At 43.9% G+C, this 16,572-nt stretch overlaps 1 protein-coding gene across 1 annotated transcript in view; it reads left to right on the top strand.

Moving 5' to 3' along the window:
* The window catches only part of slc9d1 (solute carrier family 9 member D1), a 73,462-nt gene that overhangs the window by 792 nt on the left and 56,098 nt on the right, over positions 1-16,572 (top strand). Inside the window, exons 2-4 of the mRNA XM_078559599.1 lie at positions 1,952-2,466; positions 8,195-8,374; positions 14,496-14,687. Coding sequence (XP_078415725.1) covers positions 2,020-2,466; positions 8,195-8,374; positions 14,496-14,687 — 819 coding nt within the window. The 5' untranslated portion in view covers positions 1,952-2,019. The remainder of the gene's footprint in view (positions 1-1,951; positions 2,467-8,194; positions 8,375-14,495; positions 14,688-16,572) is intronic.

Below are 16,572 nucleotides of genomic sequence, written 5' to 3'. Positions count from 1 at the left end.
ACCACCAAACACATCTTCCTTTCACCCCCCCCTGGTGGCTTTCCGCAGGGATCGTTCCCTCCGGGACACCCTGGTCCCCTCCTCCATCACCCCTACACCTCAACCCTCCCACGCAACCGCAGAAGGTGCAACACTTGCCCCTTTACTTCCCCCCTCCTCACCATCCAAGGGCCCAAACACTCCTTTCAAGTGAAGCAGCGCTTCACTTGCACTTCCCTCAATTTAGTCTACTGCATTCGCTGCTCCCAATGTGGTCTCCTCTACATTGGAGAGACCAAACACAGACTGGGTGACCTTCGGTCTGTCCGCAAGCATGACCCAGACCTCTCTGTCGCTTGCCATTTCAACACACCATCCTGCTCTCATGCCCACTTGTCCGTCCTTGGTCTGCTGCAATGTTCCAGTGAAGCTCAACGCAAACTGGAGGAACAGCACCTCATCTTCCGACTAGGCACTTTACAGCCTTCCGGACTTAATATTGAGTTCAACAGTTTCAGATCATGAACTCCATCCCCACCCCCTTTCCGATCCCCCTTTTTCCAATAATTTATCATTTAAAAATATATATATTTTTCTTTTCCCACCTATTTTTAAATTTATTTTGATCTATTGTTTTATCTCCACCTTTTAGCCCATTTCGATCCCTTTCCCCCAACCCACCCCCACTAGGGCCATCTGCCACTAGCTTGTCCTGTTTGCTACCCTTAATGTCCCCATTAGCACATTCCTTAGATAATATCACCACCTTCAACACCCCTTTCTCCTTTTGTCTATGACATTTTTGGCAATCTCTTCTTTGCTTCCACCTATCACTGGCCCCCTATCCAGCTCTACCTGTCCCAGCCCCCTTAAACAGCTTATATTTCACCTAATTTCTCTATTTCCTTAGTTCTGATGAAGAGTCATTTGGACTCGAAACATTAACTGTGTTCCTCTCTGCAGATGCTGTCAGACCTGCTGAGTTTTTCCAGGTATTTTTGTTTTTGTTTCAGATTTCCATCATCCGTAGTATTTTGCTTTTATTATAGTAGCTTTTTGTCCTCCGTTCACCACAAACTGTGTAGCCATTGATCTGAATTAGCCCCTCAATTCCACCTTCCATGACATTTTTTGTTCATCGCTAATGGGGGCTGATTTTGTCCACTTCCTGATTGCCCTGAGGTAGTGATCCTTCTTAAACCCCTGAAGTCCTTATGGTGAAGGACTCCCAAGCTTTTGACCTAATGACAATGAATGAATTGCAATTCATATTCTTGTTGGCCTGGTAAATGGAGGATATTCTATTGCATCGTAACCCAGAAGAACTTTACCAGCTGGATAAGCCTTCCCAATGTGCCTACCTCTCTAGCAGAAGAAAGATGTTGTGAGTGAGGTGCAATTAATGGAAATAACAGCCCACATGGAATTGGTGGCACAGTATTTGGGCTTGTTCACACTGGATTTATGTTGCAGCCCTAGACAGTTGAGCTCAGTAGGAAATTTTGGTATGAAATTCCTGTTGATGTTGAAACTGGTGAAAATTTTGGCATAATTTCTGCATAAGGGAAAGTCTGGCCCAAATGCAAGTCTGTTGTCTCTATCTAAATATGCAGAGCATAGTACTTTAATACACCAAGCAATAAACACATCCCATCTTAATGATGATCGTACATATTTAAGGTTTAGTTGCGGAAAGTTCATTTTATAAACCTTGGAGAAAAAAACTGGGAAAGATTCTCAGATAAGTAAGGACAGAAGAATGGGAATAAGTGGAGGCTAATTCCAGAGCCAAATGAGACAAAACCTACACTGTAAAAATCTCTCTTGTGATGTCTTTCAGTGGCTGAACTTTTAATGGATGAATAATGATATCGTGTGTTTGTAAAGTAACTCATGTCATTGCACACACATCATAGTGCCCCGGTTTTGATGTGGTTAAAATTGCTAATTATTTATTCTGTTTTTGTTTCAGTGTTGTAATTAATCAGAATGAAGAAGTTTGTGTGTGTCTTTCTGTAGCTGTGAATTAAATGTCAGAAAATGAAGCAGATTAAGTCTGAAATCATGTGGACTGTCTTTATCTTGGCTTCCTGCACCTCAGTGCAAGCAGCAGAGTATGTAGATGTGGCCAAACATGCAATCAAACTACACAGAGGGAAAGGAGCAGCAATCACAAAGGGGACACAATGGATCATGGGCAATTGTAAGAAGTTGTCTGGCATGCTTCGCCAGAAGAATGTGGTGCTCAACAAACTGAAGAAAGCAATTGAAGCTGTTGGAATGGACTCGAGACTGTCAGTGGAAGAAAAGATCTTCCAGGTACATACCTTTGAGATCTTCCAGAAGGAACTGAATGAGAGTGAGAAATCAGTCTTCCAGGCAGTCCATGGGCTTGAAAGAGTTCTTCAGGGGGATTACAAAGATATTGTGAACATGAGAGAAAGCAGCAAGCAACGTCTGGAAGCCTTAAGAGAAGCTGCTATAAAGGTCAGATTTTTAACCTTGTTAGATATCGTACCTTTCATAAAAACTTTGGCTTTACTGTATTCTCATTTACCTGATTCTCATTGTGCAGCCAGCCACCAATGCACATTGCAAATGTTTAAAAAAACTTACAAGAAGTAGTGACTGGAAATGAATACATTTCTCCTCCTGAAGAATATTGCCCTTCCTTCATCTGATGAAGTTACGCTGATGTGTCCCCAGTGGTCCAGGTTTAGGCTGTAGGCTTGAGCCTCCCCACTCCCTCAGAGCTCCTCCTCCAGCCAGTGTGATGTCCAGGAGATGGTGTGCTCAACTCTTGCCTTTGCAAGAGTTACTCATTATTACTCATTTTGCTGACCAGCCACCCATCCTAGCTAGTCAAAGGTACAATGACACCCTGTGCGACTATGGCAGTCGGCACATCCTCTCTTGACTTTTCAGCCACCTTTAACATTAACAAGCCACCTTGCACCAATGTATCTCCTCTCTTGCTCAGTTTAGCAGGAGAGTTCCTCTCATACCTACCTAGTCAGAGCCAGAGCAACTTTAGCAATGGCTTCTGTTCCCACCTCTGCATCATTAACTGTGGAATTCCAAAGGGGCCTCCTGTTTCTCATCTAGATGCTGCTCGTAATCTTGTTTGAAGACATGCACTGAGGTTCCTAACATATGCTAATGCCACCCAGCTCCATATCCACCTCTTCCCTCCCGCTTCCCACCTTTGTATTGTCATTCTGCATATCCAACACTTCATCTTGGCTGAGCTGGAATTTTCTCCCATTAAACATTGGGATAATTGCTCACTGCTGCAGCTTCTCTAATCACATGTTCCCTCTCATCAATCCAGGCCTGGAATCTGGTTGGAGGGGCAGGAGGGAGGGAACCTGTAATTGGAGGAGCTGGAGAGCGAGCATGGGAGAGAGGAGAATTAAAAGCAAAAAAAAACTTTTCCCGGAGCTGGAGAGAGAAAATGACAATTCTCTTCAGAGTAGAACCTCAGAAATTGGGAGTCAATGGATAGCTGACACTTTTCCTTTCTTTTGGAATTATTTATTATTTACAATTCTTTTGGAGTTGTGGAGTTTTTATTGGGAGGGGGCTGTTTCTGTCAGTTGCTGGGGAGGATGCATTGAGATGTCTTAATTATTTCTAAACAAACAGTCCCCTCTCCCTACCCTGTCCCCTCTCCCAATTACAACAGCCCATCTATTGAAACTAATCTTGATTTTCGGCATAGTTTTGCTTCAGCCACGAATCCTAAAACTAAATTTTGCAGCCTTACACTCTGTATAAAGGAGTTTCTTCTGCCATTTATTTTCTTAAATTTAATCTTGTATGTATGGCACCTCAACAAGTACTATGTGCTGTACCCCATCCTTTCCCTGTCACCCCATAGCCTTTCCAATCCCTCTCTCCCTCCCCATCTCCAACCCCTGTCTACAGTCTAGTGCTAAATTTCTGCTCCCATTAAGCAGCCAGGTGCTTAGTCTCGCTGGCCGTGAGGCAGGAGTCGGTGCAGAATTATTTAAATGAGGCTTTGTGATTAAGATTTACAGGGCCATCATGTTCCTGGCCTCACTGGCTTCCTAGCACGCTACCAGCCTCCCCTGCACCTTCTGCTTGCCCCCACAAATGCAGGGGCTGTTATTTCAGTGAGGAATGGTCAGTCAATGAAACGGTATTCATTCATTCAAAGGCTGTTTGCAATTTTTCTTTGCTATCCAACTTCTTAAATCTTCAGATAGTGGTCTTGACCTGCTGCAGTAGTAGAGCCTACAAGGGAGAGGAATGATTGGTAAGTAGTGGGTAAGGTCGGGTAAGTATTTACTACTTTTATCGCTTATAGTTTAAGGTCTTCTTGTGGTTTATAGTTTGTATATTCTGTAGTAACGAGGACCAGGAAAGAAGGGCCCTAGAGTAATTGATTTAAAAGGTTTAATTTAAAGGGATAAGTCATGGCAGGAGAGTTCAAAGCCGTGGTGTGCTCCTCGTGCTCCATGTGGGAAGCCCGGAACATTTCCAGTGCCCGGGACCAGCATGTGTGCAGGAAATGTGTCCAGCTGCAGCTCCTGGAAGCTCGGGTTTCAGAGCTGGAATGGCGGCTGGGGACACTGTGGAGCATCCGCAAGTCTGAGAGCATCGTGGATAGTACGTTTAGAGAGGTGGTCACACCGCAGCTGAAGGGACTTGAGGAAGGAAGAGAGTGGGGTGACCACCAGGCAGTCTAAGGGAAACAGGCAGGTAGTTCAGGAGTCCCTTGGGGTCCCGCTCGCAAATCAGTATTCCATTTTGGAGGCTGATGAGGGCGCTGGTTCCTCCAGGGAGTGCAGACAGAGTCAAGCTTCTGGCACCACAAGCAGCTTGTCTGTACAGGAGGGGAGGAAGAGAGGAAGAGCAATAGTAATAAGGGAATCTATAGTCAGGAGAACAGATAGGCGCTACTGTGGATGTCAACGTGACTCCAGGATGGTATGTTGCCTCCCTGGTGCCAGGGTCCGGGTTGTCACTGAACGGCTGCAGGGCACCCTGAAGGGGGAGGAATGTTAAGAGCTTAGATGGTGTGGATTTCTTGAAATGTGTACAGGAGAACTTTTTAGGTCAATATATAGAGGGTCCAAAAAGGGACGGCGGCAGTGCTGGACCTAATTCTGGGGAATAAAGGCGGATAGGTGGCTGAGGTGGTGGTGGGGGAGCATTTTAGTGATAGCGACCACAACATGGTACAGTTTAAGATTGTTATGGACGAAGAAATGGACAAGTTGCAAAAAAATGTTTTGGATTGGGGGAGAGTGGATTTTAGAAAAATAAGGCAGGATCTGGCCAAGGTAGACTGGGAACAGCTACATGTGGGGAAATCTACAGAAGAGCAGGAGGGAGCGTTCAGAAAAGAAATGGGGAGGATACAGGCTCAACATGTTCCCTATAGAGTGATAGGAATGAGTAACAAGCACAAAGAACCATAGATGACCAGAGATATTCAGGATACAATGAGAAGGAAAAGAGAGGCTTTTAGCAGGTACAAGGGAAGCAAATCAGTGGCGGCATTAGTGGCGTACAGAAAGTGCAGGATGGAGCTTAAGAAAGCAATTTGGAGAGCATTAAAAGCTCTGGCTGGTAAAAGTAGGGAAAATCCCAAGATATTCTACAAGTATGTCAATGGGAAGAGGATAACCAGGGAAAGAGTAGGGCCCATTAGGAACCAAGGGGGCAATCTATGGGTGGAGCCAGAGGACATCGGTAGAGTGTTGAACGAATACTTCACATCTGTCTTCACCCAAGAGAATGAGGATGAAGATATGGAACTCGGGGAGAGAGACTGCGAGGTTCTTGAGCAAATTGATATAGGGAGTGACAGGGTATTGGAGGTGTTGGCAGGCTTAAAAGTGGATAAATCTCCAGGTCTGGATGGTTTGTGTCCCAGACTGCTGAGGGAGGCAAGGGAGGACATCGCAGGGGCTCTGACCCAAATTTTTAATTCCTCTCTGGCCATGGGGGAGGTGCTGTGGGACTGGAGAACAGCTAATGTGGTTCCACTATTTAAGAAGGGTTGTAGGGATAAGCCAGGGAACTATAGACCAGTGAGTCTCACATCAGTGGTAGGGAAACTGTTGGAAAAATTCTGAAGGAGAGAATCTATCTCCACTTGGAGAGGCAAGGATCAGAGATAGTCAGCATGGCTTTGTCAGAGGGAGGTCATGCCTAACAAATTTGATTGAATTTTTTGAGGAGGTGACCAGGTGTGTAGATGAGGGTAGTGTAGTTGATGTAGTTTATATGGATTTCAGCAAAGCCTTTGACAAGGTCCCACATGGGGAACTTATAAAGAAGGCAAATGCACATGGGATACAGGGTAATTTGATAAGGTGGATTCAAAATTGGTTTAGTTGTAGGAGACAGAGGGTGGTGACAGAAGACTGCTTAGTGACTGGAAGCCAGTGTCCAGTGGCGTACCACAGGGATCTGTGCTGGGTCCCCTATTATTCGTCATTTATATAAACAACATAGATGACTGTATAGGGGGTAAGATTAATAAGTTTGCGGATGACACAAAAATTGGCCGGGTGGTTAACAGTGAGGTTGAGTGTCTTGGGCTACAGGAAGATATAGATGGGATGATCAAGTGGGGAGATAAGTGGCAGATGGAATTTAACTCTTGAAAAGTATGAGGCGATACACTTTGGAAGGAGTAATTTGACAAGGAAGTATTCAATGAATGGCATGACACTAAGAAGTTCTGAGGAACAAAGGGACCTTGGCGTGTGTGTCCATAGATCTCTGAAGGCGGAGGGGCATGTTAGTGGGGTGGTGAAAAAGGCATATGGGACACTTGCCTTTATCAATCGAGGCACAGATTACAAAAGTAGGGAGGTCATGTTGGAATTGTATAGAACCTTGATGAGGCCACAGCTGGTGTACTATGTGCAGTTCTGGTCGCCACGTTATAGGAAGGATGCGATTGCACTGGAGGGGGTGCAGAGGACATTCACCAGGATGTTGCCTGGGGTGAAACATTTAAGTTATGAAGAGAGGTTGGATAGACTTGGGTTGTTTTTGTTGGAGCAGAGAAGACTGAGGGGCGACCTGATCAAGGTGTAGAAGATTATGAGGGGCATGGACAGGGTGGATAGGGAGCAGCTGTTCCCCTTAGTTGAAGGGTCAGTCACAAGGGGGCATAAGTTCAAGGTGAGTGGCAGGAGGTTTAGGGGGGATGTGAGAAAAAACTTTTTTACCCAGAGGGTGGTGACGGTCTGGAATGCGCTGCCTGGGAGGGTGGTGGAGGCGGGTTGCCTCACATCCTTTAAAAAGTACCTGGATGAGCGCTGGCACATCATAACATTCAAGGCTATGGGCCAAGTGGTGGTAAATGGGATTAGATAGGTAGGTCAGGTGTTTCTCACATGTCCATGCAGACTCAGTGGGCCGAAGGGCCTCTTCTGTACTGAGAGATTCTGTAAATAAGCAAGAATTTGTTCAGGCAATAGCTTTTTAGGACACAGTATCTGAGGTATTTGAGCCATGATGTGTTGAGCATAGCAGTCTTAGGGTGAACAGGTTGACCTTGGGGCTATGGCTCTTGAAACACACTCTGCAGTGGGCTTTTCCTCAGACCTGTTCTAAACTAACTAACGTAGATCAGTCGCACTGGTCAGTCACTAACTTCATTGTTGTCGCATCGTGGAACTAGGAAGATAATAGAACTAGATGGACTGAGACCTTCTTCATCAAACAGTGCTTATTTTTCTATTCATGTGTAAAAATAGAAAAAAAATTTGCAAATCAAAAACTGAAAATATGGAAATACACAGCATCTGTGGACTGTGGCTAATGTTTTGGATGTTTATTCTTAATCATTGGTTCTGACAAAAGGTTATACTCTAAGAAGTTTTTTTTATAGTTGCCTGGCTGACCTGCTTTGCATTTCCAGTATTTCCTGTTTTCTGCTTAAGATGAATGCTGTTCTCAATTAGGACATTTCTGTAACTTCCAGTTACAGGTTTGTGGGATTTTTCCAATTCAGACTAGAAGGAAACATTCAGTGCCGTGCATAATCTCCAGCGATATGCAGTTTGTAATACTGCCTCCCTTTGATACCTTGTTGAAGTGTAGTATCCCCTGAAATCCAAGACACTGAAAGTATCACAGCCAGTAGTGAGGTACTAAAAGGGTTGGCGATTTGAGGGGCAGGAGAAATTAAACAATTTCCGATATTGCTGTTCTCTTTAACCTACAGGAAGAAAAAGAATATGTGGAGTTAGTGGCTGCAGAGAAACACCAAGCTGAGGCACTGAAAAATATGCAGCATGCAAACAGAAGCTTGTCAATCCTTGATGAAATTCTTGAAGATGTGCGGAAGGCTGCTGACCGTTTGGAGGAGGAGATTGATGACCACGTGTTTGACAGCAACAAATTGGTGGGTTGTTGAATAAAGACATAATAAAAGAGGGAGGAGCTGGAGCAGGCCATTTGGCCTCTTGGGCCTACTCCACCATTCAGTACAATAATGGCTGATCTTCTACCTCATGTTCACCTTTCTGCACTGTCTATCGTCGGCTGTCCCTCAATTCAAGGGTGGCCACCCAGGGTTATGTGTTTCTGCCATGGGTCTTTGTGACTGAACAGGCCGATTCTCGACCCACAGATCTTTGGGCACATGGAGTATGGGATCCAGAGTGCAGAATTTGCTTCCTTTTCTTTCCTTCTCTGCCCCTGCTCTGCCTCACAATTAAGCTGTTGGGACTCGAATAGTGATGGAGCTTGATGGACAAGTTGTCGCCATTTTGAATGATTGTTAGCAAGCTCCTCCCAGTCATTAATGTCAATGCTACTGCTCTTCCAGGAGAGCTTTTTTTCATTTGTGCATGGGATGTGGCCATTGCTGGCTAGGCCAGCATTCATTGCCCGTCCCTAATTGCCCTTGAGAAGGTGGTGATGAAATGCCTACTTGAACCACTGTGGTCCAGACGGTATAGGTACACCCACAGTGCTGTTACAGAGGGAGTTCCAGGATTTTGACCCAGCAACAGTGAAGGAACGGGGATATAGTTCCAAGTCATGATAATGAGTGACTTGGAGGGGAACTTCCAGGCAGTGGTGTTCCCATCGGTCTGTTGCCTTTGTCCTTCCAGGTGGCAGTGAAAGGTGCTGCCTAAGGAGGTTTGGTGAATTCCTGCAGAGCATCTTGTAAATGGTGCACACTGCTGCTATTGTGCATCGGTGGTGGAGGGAGTGAATAGCACCCCATCCACAGACAATCAAAAGCGGCTGCTTTGTCCTGGATGGTGTCAAACTTCTTGAGTGGAGCTGCACTCATCCAGGCAAGTGGAGAGTATTCCATCATACTACTGACTTGTGCCATGTAGATGGTAGACAGGCTTTGGGGAGTCAGGAGGTGAGTCACTTGCCGTGGGATTCTTAGCCTCTGACCTGCTCTAGTAGCCACAGTATTTATATGGCTAGTCCAGTTCAGTTTCTGATCAATAGTAGCCCCCAGGATGTTGATAATGGGAGATTCAGTGGTGGTAATGCCATTGAATGTCAAGGGGCGATGGTTAGATTCTCTCTTGTTGAAGATGGTCATTGCCTGACACTTGTGTGGCATGAATATTACTTGCCACTTGTTAGCCCAAGCCTGGATATTGTCCAGGTCTTGCTGCATTTGGACATGGGCTACTTCAGTATCTGAGTAGTTGCAAATGGTGCTGAACATTGTGTAATCATCAGCGAACATCCCCACTTACTCATCTTGTGATGGAGGGAAGGGCATATATGAAGTAGCTGAAGATGGTTGGGCCTAGGACACTACCCTGAGGAACTTCTACAGTGATGTCCTGGAGCTGAGATGACTGACTCCAACAACCGCAATGATCTTCCTATGTGCTAGGTGTGACTCCAACTAGCGGAGAGTTTTCCCCCTGATTCCCATTGACTCCAGTTTTGTTAGGGTTCCTTGATGCCACACTTGGTCAAATGCTGCTTTGATGTCAAGGGCAGTCATCTCACCTCGGGAGTTCAGTTCTTTTGCCCATGCTTGAACCAAGGCTGTAATGAGGTTAAGAGCTGAGGGGCCTGCTCGAACCTAAACTGAGTGTCAGTGAGCAAGTTATTGCTAAGCAAGTGCTGCTTGATAGTACTGTTGATGATCCCTTCCATCACTTTACTGATGATGGAGAGTAGACTGGTGGGGCAGTAATTGGCCTGGTTGGATTTGTCCTGCTTTTTGTATACAGGACATAACTGGGCAATTTTCCACATTGCCGGGTAGATGCCAATGAGTTATAACTGTACTGGAACAGCTTGACTAGGGCCGCAGCAAATTCTGGAGTGCAAGCCTCCAGTACTATTGCCAGAATATTGTCAGGGTGAAGACTGGCATCTGTGATGTTGGAGACCTCCGGAGAAGGCCCCCAGAGTGTCCCCTTCAGAGTGTCTTTGAAGCGTTTTCTTTGTCCTCTAGAACATTAGCCATTTGAGTGTTGAGAAAACAGAACCTGGTCGGGGAAGAGATTTTCATCCATGCAGACAGAGTGGCCAGTCCATTGATGTGACGCAGCAGATGGTATGTGCCAGGCAGATCAAATCCACGAGGAAAACTTGATCGCACTATCACAACAGTTTTGCAATTTGTATTTATTTTGAGATACGTGCCCTGAATTCAGATGTAATAAGTCCACAAAGGCTTTAAAGATTTTTAAAAAACCTAAATTAAAATACTTATTAACTAAAGAAATTTCAAACACATACATAGGATTACAAATTACTATTATAACAACTCCTAAAATTCCTAATTAACCTGACTCCCAATTACACCCCTTTGAAGGCAACGGTCCAGAAATAGATTTTAGATTTTAAACAGATGCAGCAAATTAACACAATACCCTCTGGACAGTACAATTCAAAGTGGCTTTCTCCAGCTTCAGTTTCTGTAGAGAGCAGGTTTATGCACAAATCCAGAGGCTTTATGAAGGCTGTTTCACACACTCCTGTTAGATCTTACAATGCCTTCCCCTGACACATAACCTCATTCTCCTTTATGTATGTTTCTCCCTTTTTAATATGTAAATTCCATTGTTTCCATATGCCTTTTGAACTGTATCTCCCTCATAACATAAAAACTTTCATGTTGTCACTATATTTTGCCAGTAACCCTTGAGAAAAATAAACACATTCCTTAGCCTGCTTGTCTGCATATTTGTTAACAGAATGAGATCCCATTGAAAACAAAATCCCCTTCACCTATCTAAAAATGAAATTCCCGTTACACCTTACATGCTAAGACCCCAATCATGTTTACTCATTAGCATATTTAAGACGCTTCTACACCTTTTGATAACCAACTTGCAGTCTGCTTGGCTATAAAATGTAATTAAATCACACACACAGACAGACCTATTTACCCCTATAAACCTACTTTACAATAGATCAGAAAAATATTATGAAAATGATTACACTCTCATGACACAATTGAAGTTGATTTTACAGGACTTTTGCCTGATGCTTGTGGAGCTGGCATTAACTAGCTTTTGCTCAGCGGCCCTCCCATTGAATCTAGAGGATGCGGGAGGCATTGCTGGTGGAATTTCTCTAGCCCTCTTATGTGTCACTGATACACAACCCAGCTCTCACTGCAGTACAGGAGTGTGGTGACAGCAGTTGCTCTGTACACTAGGATTTTTGTTGACTTGTGGAGGTCTTTGTTGTCAAATGCTCACTGCTGTAGTTTATAGAAGGCTGAACTGGTACAGCTGATCTGGTGTTGGATCTCCTCGTCAATAGTGGCCTTTTGGGAGAGGTGGCTGCCAAGGAATGGAAATGCTCAATGTAGAGTCTACTTCAATATATATGGGAGTGGAATATTTTGATGACCAGGTGAGGGTTGATATACGAGTTTTGTTTTGGCAAAATTCAAGGACAGACTAAGTTTCTCGTATGCAGAAATGAAGAGATCATGAGTGCCTTGTAAATCTGGTGCAGAGTGGGCAATGACACTGTGCACTCTCCCGATATCCCATGATTCCTTTGGTATCCAAAAATTCATTGACCTCTATCTTGAATATACTGAATGAGCATCTACAGCTTTCTGGAGTAGAGAATTCCAAAAGTTCAGTCTTTTAAATGAAGCAATTTCTCCACATCTCAGTGCCAAATGGCTGACCCCTCATACTGATACTTTGACTCCTCATTCCTGGATGTCTTGAAAAAAATCAGGAAAGTAGAACACTCTGGTATCTCTGTCTCTGACAGCAGATAGAAATTTGGTTGATTATGTTTCTCACAATTAGGGTGAGGCAACTTAGCTCCAAAGGTGACTGTGCACTCTGTGCTGAATGCACTTTCTGGTTCTGATGTTTCAATGGAGAATTTGATACGCTGTACTGCAAAATTGATTTTCCACTTAGCTACAACGCTAGGGAAACATATCAACTCGACGGCAAGGCTTTGGGACAGGCTAAGACCTTCAACTAAAAGCTTCAATGAAGACATTAAAAAGCACAAACATAAATTCATTCGATCCATTCAAATGTTAGTGTGAAATACATAACTTTTAGTTCTTAGTTTGTATATTTAATGAGAAGGAAGGCAGATGAGGGAAATATTTTCCAAACCAGTTTGTCAGAATTAGGGAGTTTATTGCAGTTAGGGAGAACAAGATGGGCAGAACCTGTAATAAACAGGGAGAATGGAGTTTAGAATGGAAGTAAATTGACAGAGTGACAGAAAACTGATCGCAGGAAATGCACACAAATGTAGGGTATATGCTGGACACTATTCTACCTAGAAGTGAGCCTTCTGCCGAGTGCTGGCATTCCTGTTTCTGATTCAGGTGAAGGCTTTCGACCCCACTCGAGACAGTACCGGCCAGTTATGGTACTTAGATAAAGTCACCACAGGCACAGTCAGTATTCTTGTCTTGGCCACAAGGGTTGGGTTCAAGCGACACAGCCTCCCCACCAACCCAACAGCCATGCAAAGGAAAACTGAGCATTGGCTCTGAATACCAGGTTAACGTTCAATGGAATACTTGGGTCTCATGGTTGTGGGTGGCTCTGCCATTGCAAGGTTAGATGGGATTCTTTAACCTTGGCTGCATCTTAACTAGGAAAAGGCACTCTGCAGATAGAACCAGTGGTTTGTTATCTCAGTTACTCTTTGTGACTCAAAAATTTCAAGCAAGCCTGAATTGGGACTTGTCCTAGTACAGAATATGCAATGCCCAGAATATCCCAGTGTTGATGCGTGTCTCATGCTGATAGGTGGAAACTCTCTGAATTGATGCTGCCCCTTTCTTCGTCCTGTACTGGACAGTGAACTCATTAACTTGAGTTCATGCTCACTCTGTGAATGAAAATCTTACTGTCAACCTTTTAAGTTTTACAGTGCTTGTAAAGTAACATCCTAATTTTCTAGTTGGGCAAGAAGTTTTTATTCCACACACAACTTTTTGATTAGAAATTACATCTAGGGAAAGCAAATTCTTAAACAGCAATCATCATATTTCACTATGCTCCCAATATTTATTTATTTTTGAGCTTGCACATTTTATTTTGCAACCGCTGTGCATGAAGGCACAGTACCACAACAGACCAATGTACAAGATCTTCTCATGACCAGCATCTGAAGTGCCTCTAAATTGTTGGCCTTAGAAAAAGATGTATAAATAGAAACGTCAGAGTCCATTTGCCTTGTATGATTCAACAAAGCCTGATCAGTACTGCACCTTCAGCAGTTGTTCACCTGGACCTCTGTCTCACCTTTCGTCTTTTACGCTTCAGCCTGTGCATACGCTTCTTCTGCCACTTAGCTCTCATGTCAACAAGGATTTTTTTTTTTAGTAATCTTTAGAATTGTCTTCCTAAACGGAGTTGGTATACTTGGTGACCGCTTTGGTGCCTTCGGAGACGGCGTGTTTGGCCAATTCCCCCGGCAGCATGAGGCGGACGGCGCTCTGGATCTCCTGGGCCGAGATGGTGCGGTGCTTGTTGTAGTGAATGGGGTGCGACGCCTCGGAGGCGATGCGCTCGAAAATGTCGACAACGAAGGAATTCATAACGCTCATGGCCTTGGACGAGATCCTGGTGGAAGGGTGGACCTGGGTCAACACCCTGTACACGTAAATGGAATAGCTCTGCTTGCGAGATTTTCTTCGCTTCTTAGGCGGCTTCTTGGTGACTTTAATCAGCGACTGTTTCGACGCCTTGCGGGACGCACCGCCCTTCGTCGCAGCCGCCAAGTCAGGCATTGCACTCAACTCAGACCAACACAAGTCCCAAGGATCTTGATGAACTGCTTAGCAGAACCAGTTGAAAGGTTGAAAATTGCAATTAGTGGAAACTGGAATCTGCTGTGTTCACAAGTATCTAAGCAATTAATATCCTAGTGTTGCAGCATCTTCTACTGGAGTTTATCAAGGCACTTGCATTGATTCTGGCAATCGGTTGTCACAATGAATGGTCGTTCATTTGGACTGTGCTGAATGTGTCTGATCCAAATGTGACTAGCATCAATTGTGGAATTACAGTATTTTTATCTTTCAGGTCCGTGGTGGAAATGTCGAAGCAGTTATCAGAGTCGAAGAGGATGAGGAAGGCCATAGGCGAAACTTTTCTGTGCATGAAGTAGAAGGTGGTTTGGGGCTGAGCATGCTCATTGACTCTCAGAACAACCAGTATATACTAACCAAACCTAGGGACTCAACCATCCCTCGAGCCGATATTCATCTTATAAAGGTAATTGGGACCTATGTTTTATAATTGTAACCAGGGCCCTTTATGCTCAGATTTATTCTTTTCAAATGTCAGAACTTCTCAATTTTGATTTTCAAAAGCAGCTGATTTGCTAAACAGCTTTCTTGGTGACTGTAAGATGGATCAGAGAGCACCAAGCCCTGATGGTAGTGTGACCCTACATGTTTATAGCAGTAGGATAGAACTATATTGAGGCCCAAGCCAAATACTTTGCTGAAATAATCTTGAGCTCCATCTGTTGATATCAAACAGCAGCATTTCAGATGCTGTCAGTGCTAAGTAGACTCTAGTATTCTCTATTCATGTAACCAGTGACTGCAGTAAGGTCAGAATATTATCCATTTCTTTTGCTACTGAGACACCTACTCCCTGATTATGAAAGAACCAGAAAAAATCGGAAAGCTTCATGTCAGTTCTATCTGTTGCATTAGTTTTCATGTGTTAGCTTGAATACCTGTTGATTAGAGGTGGTCATTTGGGTTCCTACATGAAACCATCCACATTTCTTTAATAAATATTCTTTAGATTGTCTTCTGATAGTTTGCCAGTGAGATGCTCCAAGGATCTGTCTTGGCATTCTTTGTTATTTATGTTTCTATTATACAAAGGAGGACATTAAAAGTAAAACCTTAATTTGTGGATCATAGAAAAATAAAGAAGAGGAGGAAGTAGGAAGAACCAACGTAATCACATTCATAAGGATTTTTTATTTGTTAGCTTAGTGTCTGACTGCAGTGTAACCCATCACCATGTTTAATGGTCTTCAAGCCAAGCTGGTGGAATTTCTGTTTGCCCTTTTTACCCCATTAATCTAAATTCCAAAGACAAAGGTACAAATGCCAAGGCTTAGGATTTCCTCAAGTGTGTGCAAGAGTACTGCTAGAGTTTGACCACTTAAGACCTTGCAGCTTATCAGGATAGTGAACTAGGGGTTGGGGAAGGTGCGATGGTAAGCTTCCCATTGGTTATCCAGCCAAAACTGCTCTACATCTAGGGCATTCACTTGGAAGGCTATCTGGCTAAACTGTAGCAATCTGCCAGTGCATGCTTGAGGGATCCCATAATTTTACAAGCTGTATCCATGTTTGTGCCAGATGTGATTCTGATTGTACACTGAGTCAGAAGGTTCTGGGTTCAAGTTCCACTTCAAAGATTTGAGAACATAATGTTAGGCTGAAGCTCCAATGTAGTATTGAGGAAGTGCTGCACCAACAGAGTTGTTGCCTTTAGATGAGATGTCAAGTTGAAGCCTTGTATGCTGTCTTGGGTGGGTGTAAACGATTGTGTGACACTTTTTGAAGAAGTGCTAGTGAGTTCTCCCTGGTGTCCTGGCTGACATTTGTCCCTCAACCAGTAGCAGTTTACCTAGGCATTGCTGTTTGTTGGACTGTATTCGGTGTTCCCTCTAGTTTTTCTTCATTGTGCACAGCCTGTGTGTTGCACTGCCCTTTAAGATTGCTGCATGACTGCACTTGGGCACATGTTACAAGGAACATTGGTTGTGTGTGGCCTGTATGTTTCACCGCGTGGTAGCTTGCAGATTGCTGCACAGCCAGGCAGCTTAGAGGGAACTCTTAAGAAGGAATCTTTCTGTGCAAATTGCCTGCTACATTTCCAACAGCAGTCACTCCACTTAAAGATCTCTATTGGCTCTAAAATGGCTTGAGACAATCTGAGATCATGGAAAGTTCTTTCTTTCCAGCAATTTATGGCACAAATATTTTATAATGTTAATGGTGAGCTTAAATGTCCAATTAATGATGTACACTATCAAATGTGCCATTTCAGGGCCATTTTATTATGTTTGGGATCAAACAACCACATAATGGATAATGTAATTCTACTGTGTATTAATCAGGAAAAGGAC

The sequence above is a fragment of the Cetorhinus maximus genome, chromosome 16 (genome assembly GCF_964194155.1).
Source record: "Cetorhinus maximus chromosome 16, sCetMax3.hap1.1, whole genome shotgun sequence".
Lineage (NCBI taxonomy): Eukaryota > Metazoa > Chordata > Chondrichthyes > Lamniformes > Cetorhinidae > Cetorhinus > Cetorhinus maximus.
The sequence above is the reverse complement of the archived record's forward strand: the minus strand, read 5'-3'. Positions and strand labels throughout refer to the sequence as shown.